We start from the raw sequence: 13,019 nt of genomic DNA, 5'->3' as shown, positions 1-13,019 counted from the left end.
TCGCTGATTCTATTTACGAGTACTTTGACGGCCCGTTTGGTAGTAGTATTAAATAGTGGTAATGGAAATGTTTATAGTGTAAAATTTCATCAAAAGTTCCATATTATTTCCATGGTAATAAAACTATAATCACAAAAAGTTTTTTTATTTACAAATTTCCATTACGACCTAATACTACATCTCCTAATGGTAATGTATTGAAGTGAATTTTATGAAGAAAATGAGATGATTGAAGTAGAACAAGCATGACTATCAAGGTAGCCAAGAGTTTTTTTAACCAAAATTACACTAATTTTTCATTTTCATTACCACCATTTATTATCACCTACTAAACGGGCTAAGTGTTTGGATTCTTGTGTAAGAGCTTGTAAATTTTAATTTGCAGTGTTTGCAAACCCAACTTTTGAATCCTTCAATATATCTACTTCATCAAGTAGGCAAGTCTTTGTTTACCCTTATTTTTATGCCCGATAAAGAGAGGATGAAAAAGCAGTTAAATATAACCCTCTTCATCCATATTTTAACCAGATGAAGGGCATAAAAATAAAGAAGAAACAAAGTTTCCTTTACTTGAGGTAATAGATATATTTGAAGGATCTTCAACTTGGGTTTGCAAACACTACAAAGTAAAATCAACAAGCTTTACTCAAGGATCAAGTACATTTTTTCGGGTTTAAGCCTAGAAAATAATCAAATATCTAAAGATGCAAAATACTCATGAATATTCAAAATATGAGTATTGAAGGGTAAGGAAAAGTTACCCACTAATTTTTGTGAGAGACCATCTCTAATTGGGCTAGCCCATCATATATTTTTTAAAATATTGTAATTAGGCATTAAGAATGATGTAAGTTAACAATTAAGATACTGAAAGTAAGGATTAAGGATACGGTAAGTAAGCATTAAAAAGAAAGTAAGAAGGCATTAAAAATACGATAAGTAGACATTAATCTTTAATGGTCTGGGTTGGGGATGCGTCTCTCAAACAGACGGTCTTTCAAGAGACTAGCTGAAAGGTACAAGATGCTAAATGTAAAGGGTTCTCAGTTAACAACAATCAAGAAGCATACACTAAGCATGCGATTCAAACACTATCATTTGATACTTAGAACACAGAAGCTGTTGATAGAAAAATTATGAGATGTTTATGCACAAATGTCATTTCATTTAATTTTTAAGTCCTCACCGAGGTGAAATGGTTCGGTTACAAATCACCTTCAAGTAAGAAGGTTGTCTCGGGGACGTCATGAAATAAATTGATCCAGTGAAAGACACATGATTGCAAACAAGACCAACTAATCAATGTGATTGCAACAAATAGTCGTGGTGTGATGTATATTAAGTCCGACATTCTTTACTTGAATAGAGAAGATCGTCAAAGTGATTGTTGAGTATCTGTCAAATTAGGTTGGATTTATTGCGAACATCAGCATATTAATAGGGAAAAATCAAGTGCACACACTTTATAAGCAAAGGTGATATATACCATCTCAAAACTATATGGCAATGGAAAGAAGGTCTTTAATATCTTATAAAGTATGCATACCATCTTTTAATTTTTCAATGTGGGATAAATAATCCCAACAATATTTTTTAAAAGTTATCAAAGAAAAAGGTTCTTTCAACGTTCTACAAGTTGTGACGAACAACAAAAAGAACTTCATTTATGCCGGAAAAGAGATCGAAATATATACAATTATATATTTAAGTATTTATGTGTGCGCCATACCATGAATCTAATTGTTAAAGACTTTGCTTATTAAACCTTTTTAAAAAATACTTAAAGAAGTAAATCTTAACAATCAGATTTAAAATTAGGCCAATGTTGCCCGACATAGAATTTTGTTTGGTACGGGGAACAAAAAGTGGAACGGAAATGCAAAGTACCGACGCAACCTAAAGTGATTCAAGAGTCGGAAATGACATTGGAAAAAAATCAAAAAGAGGATGAAAGTATATTGTGAATAACAATATACTCCCTCCTATTCACCTTAGGAGTCCTATTTGATTTTTTACGGATTTTAAGGAGAGTCAAAAGTGGGACCTTAAGGGTAGAAAAGAGAGTGCTATTATGGGTTTTTTAATGTAAGAGAGGAAAATTAGTATGGATAATGGAGGGTATAATTGAAAATAGGATAAAGTTACTAAGGGCATAAAAGTCAAAAACCCATACCAAAAATAGAAATGGGACAATTAAAGTGCCTTGACCATAAAAGAAAATGAGATACATAAGCTGAATAGGAGGGAGTATTTCTTATTCTAGAGTTATAATTAGTCTAATAATAATTCTATTATGATCCACAATTCAAGAAAACTCTACCTAATTGTTTTAGTATATATATGCCAGGTCATTTATGGATATCAAATTATATTAATTAAAAAGTTTTAACCTAAAATCTATTTTCTCTTTTTATTATGCTATAAGAGTTAATGGTGTTTTTCGGTGTAATTTTTTGTTTTTAATTTCGTTATGTACCGCTTAAACAGAGAAAATTAAAATAAAATTTCTAAAACCTTAAATTGTTGCAATTTACATGGTTCAGCACCAACAAATTGGTTCAAATAACAAAAGATTACTGTGCAAAACTACTTAGTAAAATTTATTTTTTAAAAACTACATAAATAATATTTCAACGAAACCAATGAAAAAAATTCTTTCTGAAAATTACCTGATAATGATTTACATGATTACATACATTAAATTTTAAATGTTTTTGTCAAAAACTACTCTTAATAGTTTTCTTTGTGAAAGATTATGTTTAAGGTAGTTTTTGATATAAAAATTTTCTTGTTTTTAGAATTTTTCAAATTAAAAAAGAATTCAGCTAGACTCAAATTCAAACCCTATTTTTTTTATTGGACTTAAACCTCAACTCAGATTCATAGGGTTTGAAAACTTTGGACCCGAACTCAGACCCTAAGGATCTAGCAAGTCTAGAGTCTAGATTTAGTCCAAAATAATTTTATTTTTTTCTAGAAATTTTTTAAAAATATACTCCATATTACACAATTTTCGGTGATTCGAATAAAATTATTTAAATAGTTTCGACTAACAAGGATCTTTTGATACTTTATACTATTGAGCGAATAAGTGTATGAAGCTTTCCAACATACAAGCTCTTATAACGAAATATTTATCAAGTCTTTTAATTTTTACGACCAAATTTCAAATTACATGAACCGACAAAGTTTAAAATCACTTAAAGTTAAAAAATATAACGAAATTCCAAATCAAACAATTAAATACACGTGATAGGCTGATAGCTAATATATAATTTCTTTAAAAAAGATGTAAATGGGTCCACGGGTCGGATCTGGGTCGGATCTAGGTCTTAGATGTGTGGACCCGGACCCAGATTCATACCCTAAAGTCATGGATCCAGATCCGACTTGGATCCACAGGGGTCCAATAATTGGTGGATACAGACCTTTAAAATTAGGATCAGGTCGGGTCTAGACCCTTAGGGTCCGAGACCAATGTCCATCCCTAACTGAAAATTTGAAAAAAAATAAGACTATTTAACAAAAATACTAAAAATTCAAGTTTTGGGTAAACTTTAATCCCAAAATAAGTGTGCTTGCCTCCAAAGCTAGGTTTGGTATATATACGCTATTAATAACAGCTAAATTAGAAAATTGGTCAAAAAATAGTCAAGTCTCTGTTCGCTGTTAGTAATAGCGAACAAAAACAGACTTGGTCAAACCTTTATTTTATGTTACTAACAGCGAACAAAAATTTGACCTGCTTTGACCAGATCTGCTTTTGTTCGCCGTTAGTAACAGTGAACAGAACGTTCGACTTTTTTTTATCAAAATCTTTGTTCGCCGTTACTAACGGCGAATAAACCCTTGACTTAAATATCAGCACATACTTTGTTCACTGTTAATAACAGCGAGTATATGCCAAATCTAGCTTTGAAGGCAAGCACGCATATTTTGGGAATAAACTTTACCCAAAGTTTGTTGTTAAATAGTCTTATTTTTTTCAAATTTTCTCCCTAACTCCAACAGCTAAGCTCAAATATAAAATTGAGAGTTCTTTTAATGTTTGGAAACAATGAATTCATTTGAAAATTTAGAATTGGCTTAAATTATTGTTTGACAAATCAAAAATTTTCAAATTTGAATTTGGATCAAATTCCATTATTGTTATTAAAATACTTAAAGTTGAGAATTTGAGAATGACTATCCAAACCTTGTCATTTTCAAATTCTTAAAATCGATAATTTGAAATGAAATACTTGTTTCCAAACACTATATTAAGTATTTTATCAAGAGTTCCATTCGAGCAAACATTATGAAACAGGAAGAAATTTACAATTGTGGAATACCATTTGCAATGAATATATCAATAGAAAGTCTAAAGCAGCCTTTCATACGCAATTCCCTTCCCCTACCTTCATTGTGGACCACTTTCACATATTTAAGAGGAAAAGTAACTAAAAACAATCTACATTAAACAAATCAAACTAATGCGCTCAAATTTCTCTCAATAATTAAAATCATTAACTTACAAACTTAAATCCCACAAAAATTAAATCTGAAACAAAATTACTTCATCTATGACAATAATATCAAAGCCTCAAACTATATAAACAAATAATTAGGTCATGGTGGTCGTTCACGTGCATTACCCCTGTTGATGCAAGTGCCAAAACATTTAATAATAATGATGAATTTGATCACTTAATCGAATATGCCTTAGCTTTTACTTTGGAGATGGACTTTAAGGATGTATCGTATGTAAGTGAAATAGTGTTTGGAACGATCAATGAAGTGCTCGATGTGGGGCGTTTGAGGCTTTACTAAGTGTGTAGGAGTCATGCCTTGAACGAGGCAAGGCATGGAAAGTGGGTTGCTCGATCAAGGCAACACAAAAATAGCAAACAGAAGGTGTCAGAGGGGAGTGCTCGTTCGAGCACATTGTTCAGCAACTTCTGGTTTCTGATGAGGGTGCTTGTTCGAGCACTTTAGTGCCTTGAACGAGCACTTTGCCTAGGATGTTGTTTTGGGACTTTTGAGCTACGGTTTGCATTGATGCACATTCTATTCCTTTGGTTAATGCCATGTTTATTGCTATGTTTATCGTCATAGTTAATAGTGTGATGTAAATGTGAGTTTATGGTGAGTAATGATGTCGTTCTAGAAAGATGTATTCTTCCTCTATAAAAGGACACATCATTCATAGAACAAAGAGCACCACACACTTTGAGAGAGTGCTATTACTTTGATTGAAACTTAAGAGTGTTCATCATTGTTTTAGCATTTTGTAATGTTTGAAAGAACTATTCTCAAGATAAGGAGAGGTTTATTTTACTTGTAATTGTTAAACTCAATATAATAAACTACATTTGAGGGGGAGGTATCCAAAATACCTCAATAAACACTTGTGTTCATTTTGCATTTGATTTTCATTTTGTTTTTCATTGTTGAACCTCTTTGAGGCTTTTATTTCAACCCCTTTTCCGTTACACAAGAAGAATTGAACTTGTTGGTCTTTTATTGAACTAGATTATTGCATCTTAATTCAAGCGAATGTATGTCTTGTTAGCTACAAGTTGAGAAGCCATAGATGTTGCATTTGACCCGTGGTATACAAGATGTTCTCCAAGTACATGATCAGAAGCCGATCATATCCAAAAAAGCAAAGGATTGAAAGAAGTCATGCAAGAAACGAAAGGCTCAAAGCTGCAAGCTAAATGACTTGTGAATCCCATAAAGCTTCATACGTTCTACTGAGATTTCCGCGAGCATTTTTGTTGCTTTTCAAAGAATCTTGACATAGTATGACTGTATGGACAATGGAGTATTTTTACTAGGATAGCCCAAAAAGGCAAACGAGGCAAATTCAAGAAATACGAATACAACCTAAAATACTGTATAACGAAACAATCAGGCAAACATCACTGCTCGCATGCAACAAAGGAATTTTTACCGTCAATAATACAATCTTTTGTTAATATTCCTACAATAATACCAACTATTGATTAACCATGAATAATACCACAACTTAAAGGAGTGTTTTCCAAGAAAATCCCTAACATGTTAAAAACCAAACTATATGTGATTATAAGACAAAAAAAATTAGTATATTAGTTAATAAATTAAAATTGGTATTATTTTAGGAAATTACTTCATAAGTTGGTATTATTTATGGTTAATCAATAGTTAGTATTATTGTAGAAAAATTAACAAACTTTTATTATTCACCAACATGTGTTCTTGGTGTATTACTATCACCTCATATTGGAGTATAATCTTTAAAAGTACCAAACACGATGACTATAGAAGTTGTTTCTGGTCTATTGAGGCTGAAATGAAATAAAAAATTTGTTAAATTAGCAAAAGAATCATGTTGCTTCATAAACATCAACTGTTTAGACCCCCCAAAAAATTTAAATTAAAGTAAAATCTCAACAAGTCCATGAATACTAGTGAATAGTTAAATACAAACTCATGAACATTACCTAAACAAATTTTTTTCTCCCCTTTGTCTGCAAAGACAACAGCTAGCACCATTACACATCCATTCCTTGTCTAATTACCGATGTATAAATAATAATAGAAAATAACAGGAAATTTCTTGCCTGCCTTTTCTGGTTTCCTTATGCCTTCTTCATGATATAGCCCAATATAATTCCAATCAAGCCAACTAATATTACAAGCATAAAGGGAACATCGCCTTGGCTTTTATGAGCTTTGCGCCTCAAAAGCTCCTGCGTTGTCACAACAGCAGAGTAAATTGTATAAGCAGGAATAAAACATGCTTCACAGTACAAAGTACCCTATGCAATATATATCAGCAAATAAAACAGGAAGGCAGGGTTTTCCTGATGTGAAATCTAAAACAAAATTAAAATTTCACTCACTGTCCCTTGATAGAAAACTCTACCGAAGTCCCAAGAACAATATTCATTTACAAATTACAAATATTGAAAATATAAAAAAAAAAAAAAGTGTTCTATAAAAAATTTAAAAAATAGGCATGGAAAAACTTAATTCCCAATATAGCGTCAATGAGCCCTAACCTTTGGTAAGGAATTGTCTGCTGAGTGACAACGGACCATTTAAAATCAACTCATAATTTGCCAATTGTTAGTAACAGCGGGCCATTTTAAAAGGTAAAAAAAGCAAAAGAAATAAAATAGAAATCGCCCGCGAGCAATTCTTGACTACCTTGGTTGAAAGAGAAAGAAACATCATCTTCCTTGAATTTTCCAAATATTATATAAAGCTTGTATCTTTCACAGCTAAGTGAAAAAGATTTAGGAAACCTAATATTTCCAGATATTAAATAATCATCCCTGGCAATGCTGATGGAGGAATGACAAAAAAAGGAGCTAATTTAATTCAGCCTTCGCCACTGTAAAGGTGGAAGTACTTGGCAAACTTCTTAGGTAGGGCACAAGGACAGATAGTTCATCTTCAATTGATTGAGCTATCGAAGAAATACCCTGATAAGGCGTGTCAACTTCTGCATCTATTGATCATTTCTTATGGTATTGACTTTGCCTCTTGGACAATAATTCAGATAACCTTGGTGAATTGGTGATACCTAACTTTGAAAAAAATAAACCATGAATTGCCCTCTCTTATTTTTTTTTTTTGCCTTATAATCTTTTAAAATGGCTCAATGGGCAATTATTGAACTGATTTTAAATGGTTTCTTGTCTCTGACCACATGTTACGCAGAGGCGCTTATTTTGACAAATGAGTTTTTCCCATGCTTATTTTTCAATTCTTTATTTTAAAAATTGTTTTTTCAAATTTTCACAACATGTGACCTTGCTAATAATTATCATTTCATTTGAGGGGCTTACCCATCCTAAATTTAAATTTACTCACCACCACCCGTTGCTCAGGTATGTTTGTGAGCTGCCTCTCCATGACTACAAAACCCATAAACACAAAGGGGAATGGGGGCATAAGGGATGATCTTCAGAAAAGTCATCATCTCACATGTATCCTTCTCAAAGCATCCGATTAATGCAAATATAATAACCAAAGAATGACGACATAGCACTACGCTTTTAAGCTAGACGGATAAGTTAGTTCAGGGAGATGTTTAGTAAAATTAGGTATAAGCGTTGGCTAATTATTAGAAAAAAAAATGGACTAACAAGCCATTAGTCAATGAAAATAGCCAACTAAAGTAACTTTCATTTTGGCTAAAAAGCCACCTACCTAAAAAGTCTTTTACCAACTATATCTTTTTCAGACTTTTTGACTAATCCAAAAACCAAAGTCCAAAATTCAACCCAAAAGTCATTTACCAAACATTCCAATATTAACTAGAATTTCCACTTGACAAGAAATTTTCATGGGACAAACCATGAGTTATGTTCAGGAATCAAAATTTAGATCTCATGGAAAGCGGAAAGTATTACTTAAGGATGTATTTTACAAGTGGTCGATTTCAAACCCATGCTTCGCCAACTAAAAACAAAATGATAAAGAGAAACAGTAAAGCTCTTACCAATTCTTCTCGAAGTTTTTTATTTTGATGGATTGCAGCATTTTTCTCCTCGGTCAGCTTAGCAATGAGAGCTTTTGCCTGAATTATGTATCAAATTACATAAATTCAGAATGCATACAGCATATGAATTTAACACAATTCAAATAAGCATGTCATTTCAGAAGAAACTAGCACTTCACATTTTGATTTACACATTAATATATCCACAACTAACCACTCTAGAGATTAGATTTCAAAAGGTGGCCAAATCCAAATAAAATTACCATAAAGCTCCATCAAGAAGACAAGAAAGTATAAACTTGAACCCCCAAAACAGAATAGGTTTTCCAAAATTTACACGTGATATGACAAAACTAAAAACAGGGTCTATACTAAATAGAGATGTAGAGACATGTGTCAGGTATGAAATAGTTCCCCTCTAGTGAGTGTTTCAAGTATCTAAGTCCAGTTGCTCACAAGAACAAAGATATTGAACAAATTGTAAAGCATTCAACAGAGGTGACCTCCTCCACCCCTCCCACAGCAAAAACAGTTCGGTCCTACCAAAGGAAAAGGCAAATCTTCATTTAGTTAGGCACCGTAGCCTCCCTCTATAACTTTCTTTATCCTTTTAATCAATATGTACTTCTTAAGCTACTCATCCCCTTTTTGCGCAATTTGACTAAAAAGCTCCTACAAATCAAGTCATGGGGTAAAAGCAGTGCACCACATATGAGAAATGTAAGAACCTGTTAGAGTATATAACATATCCTGGGGTCTCAACCATCAGCTTAAGCGTTTTTTGGTTGAGTTGGTTCCTTGACATGGTATCAGAAGCTAGTGTGACAAGAGGTCACGGGTTCGAATCTCAAACACCCTCATTTAAAGTGGAATATTAGCACCAGGTATGAGAAGGACTCTGTTGAATCCATACTTCTAGCCCAATGGGCTCTCGTGTAAGGGGGCATGTTAGAGTATATAACATATCCTGGAGCCTCAACCATTAGCTTAAGATTTTGGTTGAGTTGGTTCCTTGACAGAACCCAAAAACTATTGGATCTTCAAAAGGTTCCACTTGTCTAGATGTACATTTTAAGTTCAAACCCCTTCCATGTCATTGACCCAATTTCATTTAGCGGCTTCACCTAAAGTGGAGTTTGGGAGTTCAGAAGTATGCAACCTTATCCTAGTTAGTAATAATAATAAAGTTGTTTTCGATTGACCTTTTGTATCATATACAAATTCACACATTACACGTGATTTCATGAGTCCGCGATGATAAAAACATACTTAAAAGGGACCATGTCTCCCAAGTTTCTTATGTTTTCTAGAGTAAAACATGAATAATAATGTGATGACCACATAAGAAGACCCAACATTTTCTCTATAGAACTAAGAAAACAACGAATAAAAGATCAATCAGCTCTCCAAAAATTTGTCCATAAATCATTACTTCTCTGAGCTCACAACCATTTTTCTCCATTTGCTTTTGGTACGAAGATTAAGAAGTTAGACATAATGAGTTGAAGTAGTAGAAATTTAGATATAAGAGAGTATATTGAGAGTAAAAGTGGCGAAGTCATGTCCAAAATAAAAAATTAGGCAAATTTGTTGAGACAGACTAAAATGCAAAATGAAGCAAATTCAGTAGGATGGAGGAATATATAAAGCAACAAAGATAAATTTTCCAACTTCACGAACTTTTCCTCAAACCAAATCCCCAAAACATTGTCCACAAACCAATATACAAAACAACAAAGACAAAATCTTTTACAAAACCAACTTTGCTTCCTGATGCAAAGCAATAGGAAACAAACACAAAGCCACATCATAAAATATGGTTTCTTTCAAACAGTTTAATAAACTCAAAAGATAAGAGCAAGTTGGCAGCAATACTTTTACATTCATGGCACATGCAAAAAATTTACACCGTTGCTAACAAATCCAAATTTCACAGTTATCTATTAGTCTAATCACTAATGACCCTCCTGCATGCACCAACTCAATTACAATTTCATTTAGCATGAATAAAATCTTGAAATCTCTTTTCTTATCCCCTCACACCAACAAAACACTTGACACACAAAAGGCATCTTTAACCTTTTTTACCAAACGTAAGTATTGGGAATGGAAATGAAAGTAACCTGAAAAACACTAAAAATCCACCTCTGTAATTTGACAGCATACAAAATACAAACCCCTTCAGAATTACAGATAAAATAAAGGACGCTAATATTATTTTTATGTAACATCCTATTCTTAGCTTACCTATTTGCGAGTTTGTAAGCCAATATCCAACATTTCCAATAGACATAAGTAGACTTATGTGGAATATTGTGGAACACAATGATTCTCATGGAATAGGAATGACAAGTTATTGAAAAAATGGAAAAATCAAAGTGGTTGTAGCTGTTAAACTATATTACCTCTGTAGGTTTCTCTTGGAATTCGCCAAATGCTCTTAATGCCTGAAATTTAAAGTAAGACCCCAACTATCAGTCGAGCTTACTTGACAAACAGTAATTTGAATCATATCATGATCAGAATCCAATCCGTATCAAACAGCCAAGCCATTAATAAGAGAAAAACATGGTGAAACTTACAGCAGCAGACTCTATATTGCTGAAATGACCATTGTCAGAAGCAGAACCCCTCGGGGAACCCCCTTCTTCTGAACCTTCTGGAACCGGTGAGGCTGGCTGAGGTCGGGAAACATAAACCACTCTCAATTTGCACTCCTCAACTACATGTCCTGCCTCCTTGCTAAACTGAATCAACCAAACCAACCCACAGAGTTAATCTCTTCATAATAAACCCCCGTCAACATCAATATGTCCCAAGCCAACCCAAGAAAAATTCTTGAGGAATGTTTGGTTTGGTGGAAATAATTTCTAATGAAAAATGCAAATCAAACTTGGGAAAAATGAAGGTTTTGGGGATGGAAAGGTTGAGCAAAGTTGGTTTCCTTCCATTTTTGGAGATAAATGTTTGCAAAATGTGAAATTTGTTTTCCACCCAAGTTTTCCATTTTAATTCCCCTAATAAGGCCAAACTCCTCTTAGCACCCACAACATTTCCCTGAAAACCTGGGCATTGAATTTCTCTCTCATGTATGTTCTTCTTCCACCTCATATTGTTCTTCATAATCCATACCTCAATTTTCAATTGTTTCCACAATAGTGATCCCAATATGCCCCTACATTAAAAGGTTATGCATGCCATTTATAAAAAGTTATTATCATGGACAAAAGGACAAGATCGTTGACTATAACCTAAGAAAAAAGTCACTGTTGTAGATGCTCTTATGGATGCTCTAATCAACCATGATTACGTTGCTTGGATTCCAGAACTCATATTCCACAGTGGTACATGTCAAGTATCATACACAACCACTTTATGAAGTTCAAAAATGTCCTACCCATGTCCGAGTAGAATCCATAGTGTTTACCATTTCAAAACAAGAGGTTAAATCAAGAAGTTACTATTAGTTAGTTACCATTTCTGCAGTGATATCTTTAACAGTAGCACCATTGGGAGCAATTACACTTTGAAGAAGAAATTTATCCTTGCATTGCATATCAAGAGGTGCTTCCTTTTGTGCTTGCATCGTAACTGCACACACAATTTTAAAAATAAAATCAAAATTCACAACAAAAATCAAATGAACTTAATCATATAAATAATTGAAGTAAATCATCTTCAAACAAAATTCAAGCACCTATAATATTACAAGGTGATCGAGGCAAAACTATGCCGGTATTAGGACGAACACAATACTTCTTTGGATTCGTGGTTTTGACCTAATTTAAAAATAAAACAGATAGATGAATAAATAAAAGGTAAAATTTCATGAAAATTAATAATACGAATAATTTGAATCACGAAAATGAAGATCAAAACAAAATTACCTTGAAGGCGACATAATTATCAGTTTTGTTAGACAATTGAAGAGAACACGAGATCTCCTTCTTAAGTTCAACTAGAAAAATAATCAAAGGGAAAGAATCAGAAAACGAGAAACCCTAGCATGAAAAATCAATCAAACGGAATTAAGAAAATATTAGATCTCAGAAGATGGGAATATACATGGGAATTTGAGTTCTAATGGTTCAATGTTGAGAAGCTCGCCCACAGCCATCTCGAGTACGAACAAAGGCCAGGTAGCGTGCGAGATCCACTGAATCACATGTAGATGATGGAGTATAAGTAACTGTAACAGGGAGTGTGAGATGAAAGTGAAGTGAAAACAAAATTTGATTTGGCAATGGTGTATGGAATCAAGTTCGTCCACATCGTCGTGTTATTAAATGGAACACCATTTTTCACGCGCCCTTTTGAAAGGATGGATTGAGGTCGGATGTAGAAATGGGTTAGAAATCTTTTGATCAAGTCTATTTCGTTTAACTAATTTAGTTCAAAATTTATAATTTTGACCTAATGTGTAATACAGCAAGATTGATTTAGTTTCAACCCACTTAATTCGTTTAATGTTTTTTGTTTCTATTTTAGAATTTTCAACATTAACTTTTTTATTTGGCCTCAATTTTACATTTTTAGTTTATGA

General features: G+C 33.1%; 1 protein-coding gene across 2 annotated transcripts; it reads right to left on the bottom strand.

The window, feature by feature from the left end:
- Positions 1-5,332: 5,332 nt before the first annotated feature.
- Positions 5,333-12,818, bottom strand: LOC130799713 (vesicle-associated protein 1-1-like). Of its 2 annotated transcripts, none has more exons than XM_057662918.1 (9): positions 12,542-12,818; positions 12,364-12,434; positions 12,174-12,255; positions 11,952-12,067; positions 11,059-11,223; positions 10,882-10,923; positions 8,477-8,554; positions 6,588-6,716; positions 5,333-5,790 (listed from the first exon to the last, which is right to left on the bottom strand). In XM_057662918.1, exons 1-8 carry the CDS (start codon positions 12,591-12,593, stop codon positions 6,606-6,608), a joined length of 717 nt encoding a protein of 238 aa, XP_057518901.1. In that variant the 5' UTR covers positions 12,594-12,818; the 3' UTR covers positions 5,333-5,790; positions 6,588-6,605. The 2 variants fall into 2 exon arrangements, with proteins under 2 accessions (XP_057518901.1, XP_057518900.1); XM_057662917.1 differs by lacking the exon at positions 5,333-5,790 and adding an exon at positions 6,318-6,494.
- Positions 12,819-13,019: the final 201 nt, after the last annotated feature.

Source organism: Amaranthus tricolor, chromosome 14 (assembly GCF_026212465.1).
Source record: "Amaranthus tricolor cultivar Red isolate AtriRed21 chromosome 14, ASM2621246v1, whole genome shotgun sequence".
Lineage (NCBI taxonomy): Eukaryota > Viridiplantae > Streptophyta > Magnoliopsida > Caryophyllales > Amaranthaceae > Amaranthus > Amaranthus tricolor.
Note: the sequence above shows the minus strand (reverse complement) of the source record. Positions and strands in the feature narration are given on the sequence as shown.